At 31.1% G+C, this 18,060-nt stretch overlaps 2 protein-coding genes and 1 pseudogene across 2 annotated transcripts; 1 reads left to right on the top strand and 2 right to left on the bottom strand.

The window, feature by feature from the left end:
• Positions 1–5,788: 5,788 nt before the first annotated feature.
• On the top strand, positions 5,789–7,681 carry LOC113558119 (annotated as a pseudogene).
• Positions 7,682–13,190: 5,509 nt separating this feature from the next.
• LOC113558118 lies at positions 13,191–14,863 on the bottom strand. The gene is made up of 4 exons (XM_026963630.1): positions 14,752–14,863; positions 14,511–14,696; positions 14,240–14,430; positions 13,191–14,027 (listed from the first exon to the last, which is right to left on the bottom strand). Exons 1-4 carry the CDS (start codon positions 14,861–14,863, stop codon positions 13,191–13,193), a joined length of 1,326 nt encoding a protein of 441 aa, XP_026819431.1.
• A 521-nt stretch (positions 14,864–15,384) lies between these two features.
• Positions 15,385–15,726, bottom strand: LOC113558970 (putative nuclease HARBI1). The gene is made up of 2 exons (XM_026964564.1): positions 15,671–15,726; positions 15,385–15,604 (listed from the first exon to the last, which is right to left on the bottom strand). The coding sequence occupies exons 1-2, from the start codon at positions 15,724–15,726 to the stop codon at positions 15,385–15,387; spliced, it is 276 nt and encodes a 91-aa protein (XP_026820365.1).
• Positions 15,727–18,060: the final 2,334 nt, after the last annotated feature.

Raw genomic sequence — 18,060 nt, forward strand, 5'->3', positions numbered from 1 at the left:
TTTAAATATAAGTGTATACGCTTAATTTGTTCGTTTCAATGTCTCATATTAAACCGATGAAAAGTAAAATTGACCAAGAAAGGCGGGCATTTCAAGAAAAATGGTGTTATGCATACTTTTTTACTAATACTAATTCTCTTCCAATATGTTTGATCTGTAAACAAAGTGTATCTGTCATGAAGGAGTACAACATTAAAAGACATTATGACACAAATCATCGTAATATTTACGATAAATTTGTAAGAAAATTACGTGAAGAAAAATTTGAAGAATTAAAAAAAAATCTTTCACATCAAACAAAATTGTTTGACAATATAAGAAAAGAAAATATTGATTCGGTTAAAAGTAATTACGTTATATCAGAAAAAATCGCACGAGCGTCAAAACCTTTTACGGACGGTGAATTTATTAAAGAATGTATAGTTAGTGCGGTGGAAGTATATGTCCCGAAAAGAAACAAGCGTTTATGAATATAAGTTTAAGTGGAAATACTATTGCTCAGAGAATTGAAGAAATGGCTAACAATGTTAAACAACAATTGCATGAAAAAAATAAACGATTTTTAAATTTTTCTATTGCTGTTGACAAAAGTACCGATATTACTAATACCGCCCAATTAGCTATTTTTATTCGCGGAGTTTTCGATAATTTTGATGTAACTGAAGAACTCTTGGACTTGATTCCTATGACTGACACAACAACCGGTAGTGATTTATATGACTGTATTGAAAAGTGTCTTAATGAATTAGAAATAGATTGGAATAATTTTTCGAGTATTACTACTGATGGAGCTCCCGCAATGTTAGGTGTAAAAGCAGGATTGGTTTCTCGATTAAAATTAAAAGCTAAGACTTATGATGTAGATTTGAAAAGTCTTCATTGAATAATCCACCAAGAATCTTTATGTTCAAAAAAAATTAAAATGGAACATGTTATGGATATAGTTATTAAAACAGTAAATTGGATTAGATCCCGTGCATTGAATCATAGACAATTTAGTACACTACTCGATGAAATGGATGCTCAGTATGGTTGTTTATTATATTACAGTGAGGTAAGATAGTTAAGTCATGGAACAGTTCTACAAAGATTTTTCAATTTATTAAAAGAAATTGACTGTTTTATGAAATATAAAAACAAGATTGTTTCAGAATTAACTAATAATGATTGGATTAAAGATTTAGCTTTCCTTGTTGATATTACTACACATTTAAATATTCTCAACCTACAATTACAAGGAAAAAATAAAGTTATCACAAATATGTACGACTCAATTCATTCGTTTACGATGAAACTTCGATTATGGGAAACTCAACTTTCATTAAATAACTTGGTACATTTTCCTACATTAAAACAGTTATCAACAGATAGGAATGATAGTAAAAAATACAATTCCAAATACAAGTCCAGAAAATATATTTTTTTGGTGATCATTTCGAAAAATGCATTCAAATTAGGTTGTAGGGATGTGTCGTTCACAAACGACCTAGTTCAATGAACAATTAGTTGATGAACGAACGAACGATAAGAATAATTGAATCGTTATAATTTATCGAAATTTAATTTTTTGCTTGAACTATCATAGTTTTGAACAGATCAACTGTACAACCACACCACTATAATAGTTGTACTATTGTACTGTTAAGACCAAATGAATGATGTTTAATTTTTATCAAGCGTCACTGCAGTACTGATTCAGTGATTCGCACGGATTTTGAATTGAATTTCTAAATTAGTTATCGCTGACAACGCATTGCAGTCGGTCTTGAGCGACCGTTCCCTACAACTCATTGCTTTATTCATTTATTTTTCTTCAAATTTAAAGGTATGTTGAAGTTTTTTTTTATATCTAATTAAATTGTATTGTCTTTCATTTTTTAAACAATTGCCGATGTATGCAAAATGACTTTCCGAAGCATTAAAAAATAATATTGATTTTGTTATATTTTATTACCTATAGTTACAAAAATTTCACACAGAGGATCTATCTAATGAAGGATCCGAGCCTTTTGATTTCCATTTAAGTGTCAGGCTTGTCAATAGGGGGCGAGGTAGATTCCTCCTAGGCCCGAACGTTTTAAGGGGCCCAAAAAAAGAGGCACCGTAATTAATTATTATAAATTCGAACAATTTTTTTTTGATTATTTACAAATTTTAGCTGACGGTATGTTAACCAAATGATAAAATAATATTAAATGTGTGTATATTTATATAGTTTTCACGAAAAAGTAATTGGTATAAAATTATTTGTTATCGTGTCATATTCGTATCAATACTCTATTCATGCTTTATTTACGGTTTTACCCAGCGAACAGTACAGACTTTGTGTCTTCGATTTCTACGAGTTACAACAATATTATTGAGACATTACGATTTAGGATAACATTATAACAAAATAATAACCAATATTAAATACTGCATTTTAATCGTCAAATCGTGGATTATACGCAATTCATAGCGTATAAGCCATAAACAACCTAAAAATCCGCTCTTTTTCATATGACTTATATATTTACTATTCGACTAACAAGGGAAAAATAAGGATATCTATTGAATACAGTAAGGAACTCCATATGATTTTTGTTGATTTTAAGCAAACTTGAAATGAATAGAGAATAGAGATCAATTATGGATTGCTTTGACGAATCTAGATCCTAGATATTCCAAATAAATTAATAAAAATGATTAAGATATGTAATCTGTAAATTCCGATAAAAGGGGGAGCTATCCCCTCATTTCGAAGTAAAATTAATGGTTAAAACAGGGAGATACCTTTTCTCAATAATATGGAGTGGAATAGTGGATATAGTCCATATTGTTTAATCTCACTCTAGAAAAACTGAGTAAAAGAGCTCAATGAAAATATGACAATGTTGGTGTATGTGAACGACATTGTTATAAAACTATATTAGATTTGTTTCATAGATCGATTTATTTTAAAAATACAATGAAATAATATGTAAAACAGGATTAAAACGGGACCATCTTCTAAAAACGGGATAAAAATCGACCCGTTCAAAGTTTGTCGAGACAACGGGACATGATGATCAAAAAAGGGACATCCCCGTTGTCAGGAAGTCTGGTCACCCTACGTCAAAAGGTGCTACTTATTGTGGAAAAATTAATTGCATCCAGTCGGAATATGAGCCTTATAATTAATGAAGCAAATACAAAATACATGATAATGGCGCACCACACGCCTATTAAGAAAGATTTGATGGTCGGACTATAGACCTTTGAACAGGTCGATGACTTTAAATAATTAGAAGTAAACATCAATCATAAAAACTATATGCACAATGAAGTTAAACCTACCTAGGATAAACTCGGTGATAAACAATGACCATTGTAAATGGTTTTACAGATTGTGTTTTGAAAATAAATGTTTAAAAAAAAATTTTAATAATGTAATATTAATATAATAAATTTTCACTTTTCATAACTACCAGGTTTGTAATTTATATTTTTATTCGATCTACAATTTAATATAGAATCATAAAATAAAATAAATTGTACATAAAGACAATAATATATACAGTGGATTCCACTTAATGTGGGCACGTCGGGACCAGCCTTGTTTGCTCATATTAAGCAGTTGCCCATAAAAACCTACTTGGTTGAATTAATTATTTGTATTAGGACCAAACCAGTTTGCACGTATTAGGCAGAATCCACTGTATTATAAAAAAATACTTTTATTATTAAACAGGTTAAACAATTTGTATTTGATAGTAGCAAAGGATTGTTTTACTTTTGATAGTAATCGAGGAAGGCCCTACTATAATAGTGTTTTAGTTATAATTTAAGGATTTAATTAACTATTGAGAGTAGTCGAGGAAGGTTCCTACTTATTAAAAAATGAGTGTAATAAAAAAAGTTAAAGAAATAGTCCACTTCATTCAACAAAAATATCCAACATTGGAAGTTGGCAGCATAGGTGTATCTCAAGAAAATGAACTAAGCGAGAGTATATTGGTGTGTGTAAAGAGAAAATTGTTTACAAGCGATTCTCTTAAAAAAGAAAAAAATTATATGTACATCCAATGTTATTGCAAATGATTTATGACATTGGTTTGAATGAAAATGTTCTTGAAATCAATAGTATTCCTATTCAAATTGAAGATAATCATCTTGAATACGATGGAAGAAATTGATTATAATAAGAATACTGTTTCTGATAAAGAACTTAATATCAATGAGGAAATGTTTACCACTCATAAACAAAAATCAGTTATTCTCATTTATGGTTCTACAAAAAAATTATTTCGAATCGGTAACAGTTGATAATATTAACATAGATTTGATAAAATAAAATGAATTTTAAATTGATAGACATAGTTTTGACACTTCTATACCAATCGAGGATAATGGATGTTATGAAACAGAAGAAATTAATGGCACTGAGGAAAAGTTAACTACCTCTAAATGTAAATTAAATATTTCCTCTACTGGAGATCATTTGTATAACCCAGAAAAGATGCGTGAATCTATAATTGTTTGTAACAAACCAGAAGAAATCGGCCATAATATCAATACGGTTACTATTAGAGTTTAATGTTGCTGAGAAAATATTAACCACACCTAAATATAACCTACTTACTAGAGATTTGTTTACCTCGAAAAATAGATTTAAATCTATATCTGTTTGTAATACGCCTGAAGCAGATCGGAAAGCGTTGCCTAAGAACTCAAAGAATGTATATCCCTTAAAGATAAGGTCGTTTAATGAAGGTAATAAAATGAAAAATATAATATGTTATAAAAGTGTACTGTTGTGAAAGGAATCAGTATTTTACAAGACGAAGAATTGAAACAAATAGTTGATACTACAATGCAAAAAAATCAAGATATTTCAAATGAAATAAATGATTTGTTAAGTGAAAAATTTGAAACTGTAAATAACTCTTGTGTATTGATGATTAAAAATAAAAATATTATCAAGAAAGGTTTGGCATGTTATGGAGTTTGTCGGCATGAACCTTGTAAGCATTTTAAACTAGTGGTGGAGAAAAAAACAACTGACAGATTAGCAAAAATAACAGTTCTGAGTAACAGCCACAATTACAGCCACAATTACAGCCACTGGGGTAAACTGACTATGTTCTTGAAGAGAAAAAATCGATAAATACAAATGCAAATATCAAAGTACTGCCCACCGATGAGTTTAAGACGAGTAAAAAGTCTTGATGATCTAATGGCTGAAGACAGGGTTGATATGCATTTATTGAAAGATGAATGTTCAGAATTCAATCAATATGTATCTGATTAAAAAGAGAAGGATTTTGAAACTAATTTATTTAGTCGAGATCAAATTAACGTATTAAGAAAGATAAGTTGTGTTACAATTCATATTAATGCGACTGATGGCGTGGTAAGAGAATCTACGAGAAATCATACACTGTTCAAAACAGGAAAAATTATTATTGTATTATGCGGCTGTAACCAAGTGCAATAAGAGAATAATTCGAATAGCAAAATATTAGACGACTACACAAATTGCTAGACCGATAACAAATTGGCTAAAGCAGTTTCGAAACATCTAAGAATGACAGCGTAATACAAAGTTCACGGCACACGTTGTCGGTGACTTTTCAACAGCAATACTAAAAGGGTTTGTGAGAGAATTTAATCAAAGTAACGAGGTCGTAGAATATTTAAATAAATGTTATGAGCTCATGTATATAAAGGGAAAATATTTTATTGCAACGCACTAACTAGTCTTTGTTGTTGTCATTTAATAAAACATATATCTGACGATGCTCATAAATATTATAAAGGAAATGAGAAGATGACCAATGGATCTTTGGCGTACCTGGCAACGGCTTGTATTTCGCCATCATTCAACATGACCATCACGGATTTGTCTGGACAAATGGTTCACTGCAGTTTCAACGATGTTGTTGTCACCCTACAAGACTGTTGATGTGGAAATCTAAGCAGTGTAGCTAATAACAAAACATGAAACCGTTATATTAGATGAACAAATAAAAGATAGGTTAGGATTTTACTAGTATAAAGATTCTATGTTCTTGTCTCGTTTTAAAAAGATAGTTGTTCAGGTAAAAGAAATATTAAAAATGTGTACTAGCTTTGAAGAAAATCTATTGTATAGTGTTGAATTCTACAATTATATGATGGGGTCTATCGTTCCAGTGATTCCAATGTGGACACAGGTGTGATGCGGTTCAAAGTATTTGGATCGACAGACGGAGCAAGCAATGCTCCAGCAGAGTTGGTTTGGAAATTTAAAGACAAGCAAAAATTTCTAGAGCATTAAATGTGAATAATTTGTTCAATTTACTAAAAGTATTATACTGAGTAGATGTAAGGAAGTACTGCTAGATATACCATTCAATTATTGTGCACTTCTTCAGTCCCAAATTATACAAAAAAAGAATGTACGTCATTCATCAATTTGATTTCGTCATAATCTGACAATGACGACAAAAAAAATGTTGGGGACCAAGAAAGAAAAAAATTGTAATACTTTAAGGGTCTTTTAATAGTTGTTTCAAAGCAATTTAAGGTTAGGTTTAGTTTTGAACCAATTGTCTCCGATGAAAAACGTAAAAGATGATATTATTTGTTTTACACCAAATGTAAATATACTCTCATTAGATTCCAAAAAAACAATTGACGAAATTGTAACTCCAAATAAGAATCTTATTAGATTCTTATATTTCTATAAAAAGTTACAAATGTCCAGTAGATGGTCTACGGTATAAAACGGATTTAAATGAAAATAGATTACCAAAGGATAAAAATAATTATAGTTTCATCTAAAAAAAAAAAAAAACGGAAGACAATTGAATTATGATGTTGGAATTAGTGTTAAAGACATAACTCAGTGCTATGAGTTATTGTTAGGAAAATAGTACACTATCAGTATATTATACACCTAACACCTTTGATAATTTAATGATATAGCACTGGGTGTAATGAGAGAAATATTTTGCGAGTTTAAAAATAAAATTAAAATATTGAGCTGTGGTGTATCGGGTCATTTAAATAATGATCTTTCAAAAAATATTTCAAATTTGGATACTTTAGTTCTTCCAAAAGAGAGTTTACTTGCAATGCCATTACATGTAAATAGAAATCACTGGGTAATTATGTTTGCGGACTTTGAAAATCAAAAATTATTTTTCTTTGACCCATTCGAAACAACTGAATATAATAAATGTAGAAATAATTTTGTAACCTTATTAAGTAAACTGAAAAAAATTGTGTGCACGGAGAGGTAGAAAATACGTGGGCAGAGATGATTTTTCAATTATTTTCTGACTATCCTATACAAACTGATGGTTATAACTGCGGAGTTAGTGTTGTACTATGCAGAGCGTATGATGAAAAATAAGACTGAAAACGTAAAATTCAATAAAGATTTCAGCCCAATGGTATATAAAGAGGTGTTGAATGATATTTTGTTGGAAAATTCTGATTTCATGAGATATTTGTTTGTATTGTGAGCGTACAGACAAAAAACACAAAGTGATAAAAAAAGAACAACATTGATTGGGTAAAGGTCGATTCACACATATCAGTCACGAGACAGTGACGTATCCGATCAGAGACAGTCAAGTCGCCGACGATTTTGACTGATCAGTCAAAACAAGACAGATGGATAATACTGCAATGGTTGTCAATACATTCGATGAATGCTTTTAACATTTTTTCTTAAATATTTGTATATTATCAATCATTAAGTAGGTTGTTAATTGAAATAAGTCCAAATTAACTTAATAATTGTAATATAGCTTCTACATGACTATATCTATAGCCTGTATAATAGGATAAAAGAAGAAATAGGCTGGTATGGAGTAAATAATAATTTAAACAATTTGCATGTTTTGATATATCTGAGGCAGTACATGCCGTGGTGTCCATAGTAATAAGTTACGATATTGTGTTAGGCATGTAGTAAGCCATATTATCGTTCAAGTAAAGATTATATCTTTTTTTTTAATTCAGGGACATAATTCCACTTTTTATGTTGGGCTTAATATTTCTAAGCTTATTAGACATAATATGTCAAATTAGAATTATCATCTACATTTGTTTAGCGTAATATTTGTGAAACTCATGTCAGGGCGTCATGAAATCAGACTTTTATGTTTGCAAGGTATTTAAATGTTTATATTTCCATGATTATAAAACCATACAAAATTTGGCGAGTACACGGTTTTAACATCGTACAAAATGCCGTTTTACTGGACACTATTACTCAATGGTACAAACGTACAGTTTCTTTTTTTATTTCAACACAATATTCAGTGTTAGCACAGTTGTTTATTTCATCATTTAACTGTAATAAAATAGTAAGTCACGCGGTGTGTGAACCGACAATAGCAACTAAAGCAGAGCATCACCCATGTAAAACTTCGGTTTTCATTTTGACCGAAAACACGATACACATGATTTAAATTGAACTGACATTCGAACCACCGAACCACGCCAATGCGTCGTTTACATTTTACTCATTCACTGCGCTGTATTGTAGTGACGGTTAAGCCTGCAGTTTGCGGGATGATAATGGATGAAAACGCTAGTGGTTTGCGTGTGAACACTCTTGACGAACTACAACACGTGAGCGGCAGCAATCATAACGATCGGTATCGCGCGGGTGAAGAAAAAAATTAGGTCACAATTTTGGCGCGTTAAACCTTGTGCATGTGGTGCGGAAACAATTTATAAACTATTTTCCTTTACGTCACCAATCCACGAAACGCCAAGTTGAGACACTCCGGGTAAGAAGGTGAAATAAGAAGAACATTTTTATGTGCGACGCGAGAACACAAAATATTTAAGCATATATTTTGAAGCATGAGTTTGCGAAAGGACAAACGCGGTAAAAATAAATAAAATGTACAAAATGTAATATATGTTCGGCAACGTTTGGATTTCGAAAAGGATGATCAATAAGAACGTCACGAGGCGAAAGCGTATGGAAGCATAGAAAAGTAATAAAATCACTCGGGCACTCGGCAAATACTTGTTGACGCAATAGCGCTCCCGATGAATTCTCCCCCAACTAACAAGTAAACAGTAGATAGCGCTTTTTTCAAAATTGCATATACCTATAATTCTATATTTTTGTTGCTATTAATTTTCTTAACTTTTATAGTTTACTATATTTTATACATAGGACATTAAGTAGTACTTAATAATTATATAATAACCAATTGCTAATTTCCTCTTCATAACAAAAGAAACTTATTTAATAGATATATAAAATGTATTACTAAGAAAACCTATAGTAACAAAAAAGATAGGTATAATAGAACAACACTTCACAAAAATATTTTAAATGATTTTTTTTTATATTGATCTTAAATACGTTGGCTGCAAAGGCCATTCGTTACAGTTTTTTTTACATATGTACATTTAGGTAAATTGAGATATACTTAAAAATAAAATATTTTTTTTTTATGGTTATTTTGTATTGAGTTGTGTTGTGTTCCTCTAGATTTTTTTTAAGAATTTGACCATGTTGATGATATATTCTGTGTTGGGTCCTAAACTTTCGTCTATGTTAGATGAGATGTTATGTTTTTTTGGTGTCTTCTGTGTACTTATAGCATTCAGTTATTAAGTGCTTGGCTGTTAAGATGTCACCGCAGGATGGACATTGAGGAGGTTCTTTAGTCATAAGGAACTTTTGGGTTAGCCTGGTGTGACCTATCCGGAGGCGATTGATAGTTTTTTTTTCTCTTCTATAATTCTGTTGAGATTGAGATTAGGCCATTGAAATATTGTACTTTTGATTTCACGGAGTTTTATACATTGTCTGTAATTTGTCTCAGCCAGTGTTCCTGACATCTAATTTCGATGGAGGCTTGGATTTGATTTTTTACATCCGCGTAAGTTGTTAAGTTTATTATAGGAGTGTATTCTTCGTCTGCCTTTTCATTCCCTTCTATGTTGCAGTGCCCAGGGATCCAGATTAGGGATATGTTTGATCCTCTGCTTGTTGCCTGGTAGATTTTTTGTTAGGCGAGTGTTGTTATGTCAGTTGTGTTTGTTTTATTTTTAAGACTTAAGAGTGTGCTCAGAGAGTCTGAGAGTATTATATTGTTTCTGAGGAGGAGCTTGTGGTCAAGTATGATTTTGAGTGTCTTAAGGATAGCTATGGCCTATTCGGTGTAGATGGAACAATTTTCTGGAAGTCTTAAAATGGATGTGAAGTTTTCTCTAATAATTGCTATATCCACTCCTTCTGATTTGGAGGCGTCTGTAAAAAATAGGTTGGTATTTTTATGTCTCTGTAGTATTTCGTTTAAGTGATTTTTAAATATAAATGGTGGGATGTTTTCTATCTTGAATTTTGTTAATTCGAGATTGATATCAAAGTTAGTGTTCTATGGGGGTAAAGTGTTTGGCTGAATTTTGAATTATGAACTGAGATTTATTTCATGTTCATTGGCGCATTCTGTGAGATCACCAATGTGCTTATATGCTGGGTTATCTGGGTTTCTAGGGATGCTTGCGCCGTTCATTAAGCTTCTTTCGATTTTTCTTAGCTCGGAGGAAGTTCAATAGCCAAGTTTCGGATGCTTTCAATGGGAATTGAACAAAAAGCTCCTAAGGCGAGTCTTATGGTTGTGTTGTAGGTGGTATATACTATCTTCTGGTGGTTTGGTTTGGCTGATTGGTAAATTGTTGCACTGTAGTCCATTTTTGCTCTGATGAGGTGTTTATGAATTTTTAAAAACGTGTCTTCGTCGCCTCCCCATGTGATGTGACTTATCGTTTTCATGATGTTGCGGCTTCTAGTCAATGAAATTTTGAGGTATTTTAGGTGTTCTATCCAGTTGATTTTTTTGACAAAGAAAACTCTGAGTATTTTGACTTTTCTTGTTAGTGAATAAAATGCATTGAGATTTTTGGCTAGAGATTTTGAAACCGGTTAGAGTTGACCATTTTGCGATGTTGTTGGTTGTATCTTATAAGAAGTATTGTATTGTCTTGAGATTTGGGCTTTTGCACCAGAAATTAAAGTCGTCTGCAAAAAGATTTGCTTTGACGGGAAATTGTATGGTTAGTTGTGTCATTTATTGCTAGAAGAAAGAGGGTGACCGATAACGACGAACTTTAAGGGATTCCATTTTGCTGGGTGTAATTTTTTGATTGGGTATTTGTGAGTGAGACTGTGAACTATTTCGAGTTGAGAAAGCATTTGATGTAGTTAAACATGTTGCCATCTGTCAGCATTTTTGAAAGTATTTGTAACACTCTGTGTCTGCATACCGAATCGTAGGCTTTGGAGATGTTTATACTTATCAAACCGAGGAATTGATTAGAGTTGAGTGCGTTGTTTACTTCTGACTTGATGATGGTAAGGTTATCGATTGTGGATCTGTGATTTCGGAAGCCACTTTGAAGGTCAGAAATAATTTTTGTTGCCCGTATCCCATCTTATGGGGACCTCTCCCTTTCCCATATATGGTTATATATTTTGAATAGGTGTTTTGTTGATATACCTGAATTGTGTAAGAAGCTATAGGGAATTGTGTCGGGGCCCGGATTTTTACTGTTGCATTCTCTCAGAGTTTGTTCTAACTCATCCATAATGATTTTGAGATTTAGGTTTATCTGGTCTAGGTTGTTTTTATCGATGGTTGACTTAATTTGTATTTTCTCGTTGGGGATCTTTATTTAATTTATAAGTTTCTTTCGTATACTTTGTCACTGAAGTTTTCGTGTAAGAAGTTTCCTATTGTATCTGCTACTACTGTTTGATCGGTTATGGTGCTCTGGTTGATTTTTATAAATATGTCGTTGTTTTGGATTAAGCTTATTAATGATTTTATTTTTCTCCATACTCCTGATAGATTCGTTTTTTCATTGATGGTAAATGTGAATGTGTTCAATGATTCTTTTTTACTGTTTTTTATAAGGAACTTGCTTTTGGATCTGAGTCTTTTAAGTTCAATAAAATTTTCGGGGGTTATATTTTTTTTGTAGTTTATTAGTGCTTTGTTTTTGTTGAATACTGCTTCTTTTATTTTATTGTTCCACCAGGGCACTCTGGGTTTTTTGTTTGATTAGTTGTGCCTATTGACTTTTTTGCGCTGTCAAGGTTTGTAAAAGTTTGGATAGTTTCTTCTATATCAATGATGTTGAGGTCAAGTATTTTTTTGATTTCTTCTTCTAGTAGATCGGTATAAAGTTCCAATTTGGGTTTTTTAAATTCCATCTTTGTTTATTCGAGTATTTATTATTAACTTGTCTTGGTAATATTTTAATTTTGATTAGAACGTGGTCACTGCTGTACATTTCTGGTAGTACTTCTCATTCAAGCTTCTGTGCAATGGATCGTGTGCTTAGAGATACGTCAATGTAGGAAAAATTATCATTTCCTAGGTTTAAATGCATAGGAGTTGAGTCATTGAGCAATACAAGGTCTTCGTTTTGTTTAAGTTTTTCTCCTAGGATTAGAGTTGTTTGAGCCCCAAATTATACTGTGTGAATTGAAGTCTTCTACTAATATAACGGGTTTAAGAAGTTGTCGTATAATATTTTCCAAATCTGGTAATGAAAAATCAATTTGATTTGGTAGGTAAATGTTTCATATTGTGAATGTTTCGCTGTGTTCAACGGATATAGCTATTGTTTCGAGGTTACTGTTTATTTTTATTTCTTGCTTGGGATGTAAGATTTTATGAATATAGTGACTCCTCCGCTGGCTGTATCTGATGTTTTATTTTTGCTGAATCCTTCGTAGTTTTTGAGAAGAGCGGTGGAGTCAGGGCCGGATTACGGTCATAATTTAAGGGGGGCTATTACTTTTATTGAGGCCTTTCACCTAAAACAATTTCCTTTTTTCTTCTGATTTAGCAATTTGTAATAAATATAAATTAAAATAAGTATAATATTGTTTTTAAATAACATTTTATTCTTATATTATATTATACATTTTTCGGCATATGCAATAAAAAAAATATATACATATATTTTTAATCTTATATAATATTATGTTTGAAAAACTTTTTCCTGGATTTTTCCTGAGCAAATTATTTTATAATATTCTCAAATGAAATATTCATGGTCAATTCACACTCAATTGAAATAATAGATAGAGATGTCAGTATTGATTTACCCATCATTCAACGATATTTATTTTTAATTATTGTTAGTGCAGAAAAAGATCGTTCACTTTCACAGTCAATAACTGGTATACTTAAATAAATTCAGAACGCTACATAAATATGTGAAAAAACGCCCGAGAGATTATCTTCAACAATCATTTGTAACATGTTAACCGGGTTTTTTATTAATTTATTATCTTCCTTCACTTTAACTATACCAATGAATTGTTTCAAATCGTCGTATAGACTTTCTTCTAGATCACGAAAGTAAACTTTGACTAAATTATTTACGGATTTTTTCAATAAATTATCATCAATCACGTCCAAGCGAGTCAAAAATCCAAAAAAGTTTGTTATATTGTCATAAGCTGAGCTACGTTTTTTTAATTCGGTTTGCAATTTATCAATGATAACAAAAAAAGTGTTGACTCTAAATGTATCTCTACCTTTTAAACTCTCATGACCTGTAGTACCATCCGAATATTTTTGAATAATTTTACGTTTGTTTTTTCCTTCATTAGACCATTCTTTATTAACTGAGAGACTCGATATTTTTGCTTTATTTTCAATTGCGTCAAAATCATTTCTGAGTTCATCAACAAATGTTATCAACGATTGTAGCATACTATTACCAGTAACCATATCAATTTTAATTCTTTGTAAATAAACACTTGTAGCATTGAATCTGCCTAGAACACATTTCCAAAAAATAGTCATAAAAGCTATTTCTAATTTTATTAACTTTTTCTTAATTAAATTGGCATCATAACGAGTGTAAGCATTTTCATTCATATCTTTAGAAATGTCAGATAACGTATTGTATATCTCATCATAATTACCAGCTAATGCTTCAATAGCATCATTACGACAAGAACACCGTATACTGGAGAGACTTCTTAAAGTCTTACTACTTTTTTTACTGTTTCTTAATAATACTTCCTATCGATGCGTAGAAGCTGCAAAAAACGCATATAATTTTTGAAGAATTTAAAGAATGTGCGACACATGAGACATAAAATGCTAAATCATTTAGATCTTTAATTTGAGCCTGTAGTCCACGATATCTTCCAGACATATTGGCAACATTATCATAAGTTTGCGCACGACAGTTGGCAATATCGAATGCCACTTCGTTTGAGAAATTCTAAGACATTGCAGCCTAGAGCTTCAACAGTAAGACTATGAAAAGAGACAAAGCCAAGAAATCGTTCATGTACTGTACCATTCAAACAATAACGTATGATTATCGACAGCTTATCAATATGGGCAAGATCTGGAGTTGAATCAACGACAATACCAAAATACTTAGATTTAATAATTTCATCAACAATGTGATCAAACACTTTTAAAGACATAATACCAATAAGTTCCTCACATATGGTTTTTGATATGTAAGACACACTGCCCCCCCCCTTTTGTTACCATAATTTTCTATGTGTGCTATCAACACAGGATCAAATTTAGCAATCAACTCAAGTATTCCTAAATAACTACTATTATCCGTAACTCCAATCACTTCATGACTACCTCGAAATGCAAGACCTCGTGTCGAAAGAAAACGAATAGCTTCAAAAACACGTTTTAAAATATCGATCCAATAATTTTCTTCTATTTTTAATTGTTTCGTTAACTGTTTATTAATATTTGTTTTTTTTATTTAAACGATGAAGCCATTTCATCGTGCATACCTGGTGTACAGAACTGTTTTCATGACCACTAATTCTTTCATCGCCCTTCTTCCAATTTGAAAATCCATCTTTTACAAAAGGATTCATTGAACTATTACTATTGAATAACATACAGACAAAACAAAATACGTCCCCTGTTGATTCAGAGTACATCAACCATATTATAGATCTAAAAAGAAAAAAGACTACTGCTGATTGTTTGGGTGAAAGCAATACAGCTGCAACTAGGTTGGGAGATATAGCACAGAATAAATTTGATCTAAAAGAAGCATTCTATCAAAAAAAAAAAATTAAACTTTTGGAAGAAAATAATGTATTGTTGAAAAACCTTGGAACCACTTTTGGAACATTACTGACCAAGCTTACAGAAAAATGACTGAAAACAGAACTTTAAATACTGAACTATATTTTATAAAGACTTTATTTGTTAAACAAAGAAATTAATTAAAAAGGGTATTATTTTATTATTTGCTATAATTAGTTATAAAAATTGTTATTACTAAAGATTGTTTTTTTAATTTTATATTGTTACTTATATTTTTAAATAATATAGAATTTACTTTATTTTATACACCACTTCTATGAAATAAGTATCTTACAACTTTATCTCATTGTTGTCTCCCAAGAGTCAACTCTATATTGCGATTGCTATCTTCTAATATTTCTTGGTCTCCCAGCATACCTAAATTTTCATGTTCCTCAATATCGTATTCATATGTCATAGGGACATTGTTTGCGATACACATATTATACAGAACTACACACGCATTTATTAAGGACGATACTTTTTCCGGTTTGTAATGTAGTATTCTATCCTTTAATAAGCACCTTAAAAAAAAAGAATGTTTTTTGGTAAAAATTATATAAGACAATAAAATTTAAAACTATTGTTACCTAAATCTCATTTTTAACACCCCATTGCAACGTTCAATAATACATCTGGTTGACATTTGTTTTGAATTGAAAAATTTTTCAGCATCTGTTGTAGGATTGGTTATAGGAGTCAAGAACCATTGCCACAAGGGATATCCAGAATCACCTGATTTTTTTCAAACAAATAAATCATTAATTAGAACAACAGTGTTGTAAAAAATACTTTTTATTATATTTGAATATAATCAAAATACTCTAAAAATTTACTTTAGAACAGTGTCTTAATTACTTTAATAAAAGTATTTAAAATTACCACAAATATATTTAAATTCAAATATTCAAATACTTGTGTTTTAACACTTTAGAACACATTATTTATTCATATTTTAAATAAGATGTTAAGAGAAGACTATTTTATCTAGTAAATAAAAATTGTCATAATTGTGTCGGTATAGTTCCTGAAGTACTGGTAAGACCAAACTATTGTTCCATATATGTGTGTCATGAAATTTTTTATAAACAATCGATCTGTTAAAAGAAATGGATCCGAAATTATCTCAAGTATTCGCGTTTGTCGTTCGTTAAGTAAGTGTTCATGATCTTCAACATTATTAATTGCTAACAACATAGCCATTTCGTCAAAGTTAGCCATTTTATAAAACCAAAGGTGAAAGGTTATTAATTTATCATAAACTTCATTATTTGTAATTTTAAAATGAATTTTTTAGAAAATGATTATCAATTATTGGAAACTATACAACTGTTACATCACATATTACACATTATCATGCGAATAATGTTTGTCACCGACTTATACCCAGTCGACAAACAGTCGAATGTTTTTCATTCGACTAAAGCCATACATTTATTTCAAGAATACCAATTATTTAATTTTTAAATAAAGTTTTTATCGCATGCGACAAACTATATCACAATTTCAAGAATTGGCTCCCTGGTTGTTTATTTTTATGAAAGAGTGAGTGTCTATTAAGTTATCTAGGATTTGTTTGCTAAATAGGAATATGTAGAACCGGCTGTTTGAAATTCTAGACACGAATGTGATATTTTTGGGAGAAAATATTTTCCCAACTGCTAACACATATTCTATTTGAGGGATGCCGTCAATAGATTTAAAGACTATCGCTTGGTCTCTTGGCGGTGTTTTATCGTTTGCGGTGGTTGTAGCAAATGTGATATCACTTATATTGTGTTTTGTAATATTCAACATACATATGTTGTATGTATTATTTGAAGCCGTGAGAGTCGGTTAGGTTAGGTTATCGATACTGCAAATGGGTTCATTAACGATAGATCCATTATGCATTGTAGAAAGGAGGCGGAGGTACTGTGATTAGCGACCACATCATCGCTCACTAATGATGTACACCGGCTGGATTGTTATTTTGTGGTTTGCTTATTGAATTTAATTGGCGATGTGATATTTTTAGTAGGCTTGTGTTATATTTTTGGGGGGGATTTTGAGCTGTTGCACCTATGTCTGAAGGTTTTAACCTAGGTGAGTTCTCTTTGGTGGAGTTGGCAGTCATATTGAGGGTTTTACGGTCAAATAATGTTCATATTACCTGAAGAATCGAGACGATTTAGGAAAGTTATGGGAAGCTTAATAAAGGCGCACTCACGATACACACGTGTTAAACGTTCGAAGGTTGAACACGTACTGTTTAAATGATTTATTCAACAAAGTTATACTGTTAATATTATATAATTTTAAAATATCTTAAATATATTATTAATAAAAAACGAAAAAAAAATTGTTTGCAATATTATATAAACAATACAATATTATTCAAATACCTACTCAAAATATAATAAACATAAAAAAGATGAACATACAATAGAACCTCATTAATCCGGACTAATAAGGACTCTAGGTTGTCCGATTTAACAATTTGCTTGCTGTTGATGATATCGTATCCATTGCATCTATTGTTTTTACATTACCAATATATTCATTATCAGACAGAAAAAATGGAGCCAGTAATAAAATACGTTCTCTGTTCATATTTTTTTTCAGTTTAGGACATATCATGTTAATAATAAATTTCGCAGTTTTATTTTACTTTGCTATGCGGAATAAAAATTCCAAAACTTAACAAGGAATCTGATGAGCAGCTGTTGTCTAGAATGATTTTACCTAATTTTGGATGTTGTATAGTTTGTCACGAAATGTATTGCTATTCTTGAGAAATAGAATTACTTTCCCAGAACCTTTTTCATTTAAATCGACATGGTCATTTCCTGGCTGTGGCATAAGACATAATTCAGCAGATCGACATTGTGATATAGTCGATAATTTTTGTTTTTTTTCGCCAATGTTCAACAGCTTCACATTCTTTAGCTTTCTCGGCGCATGTTAGACATATCCGTGATTCTCCAAATCCTTCTTCGCT

The sequence above is a fragment of the Rhopalosiphum maidis genome, chromosome 3 (genome assembly GCF_003676215.2).
Source record: "Rhopalosiphum maidis isolate BTI-1 chromosome 3, ASM367621v3, whole genome shotgun sequence".
Taxonomy (NCBI): Eukaryota; Metazoa; Arthropoda; class Insecta; order Hemiptera; family Aphididae; genus Rhopalosiphum; species Rhopalosiphum maidis.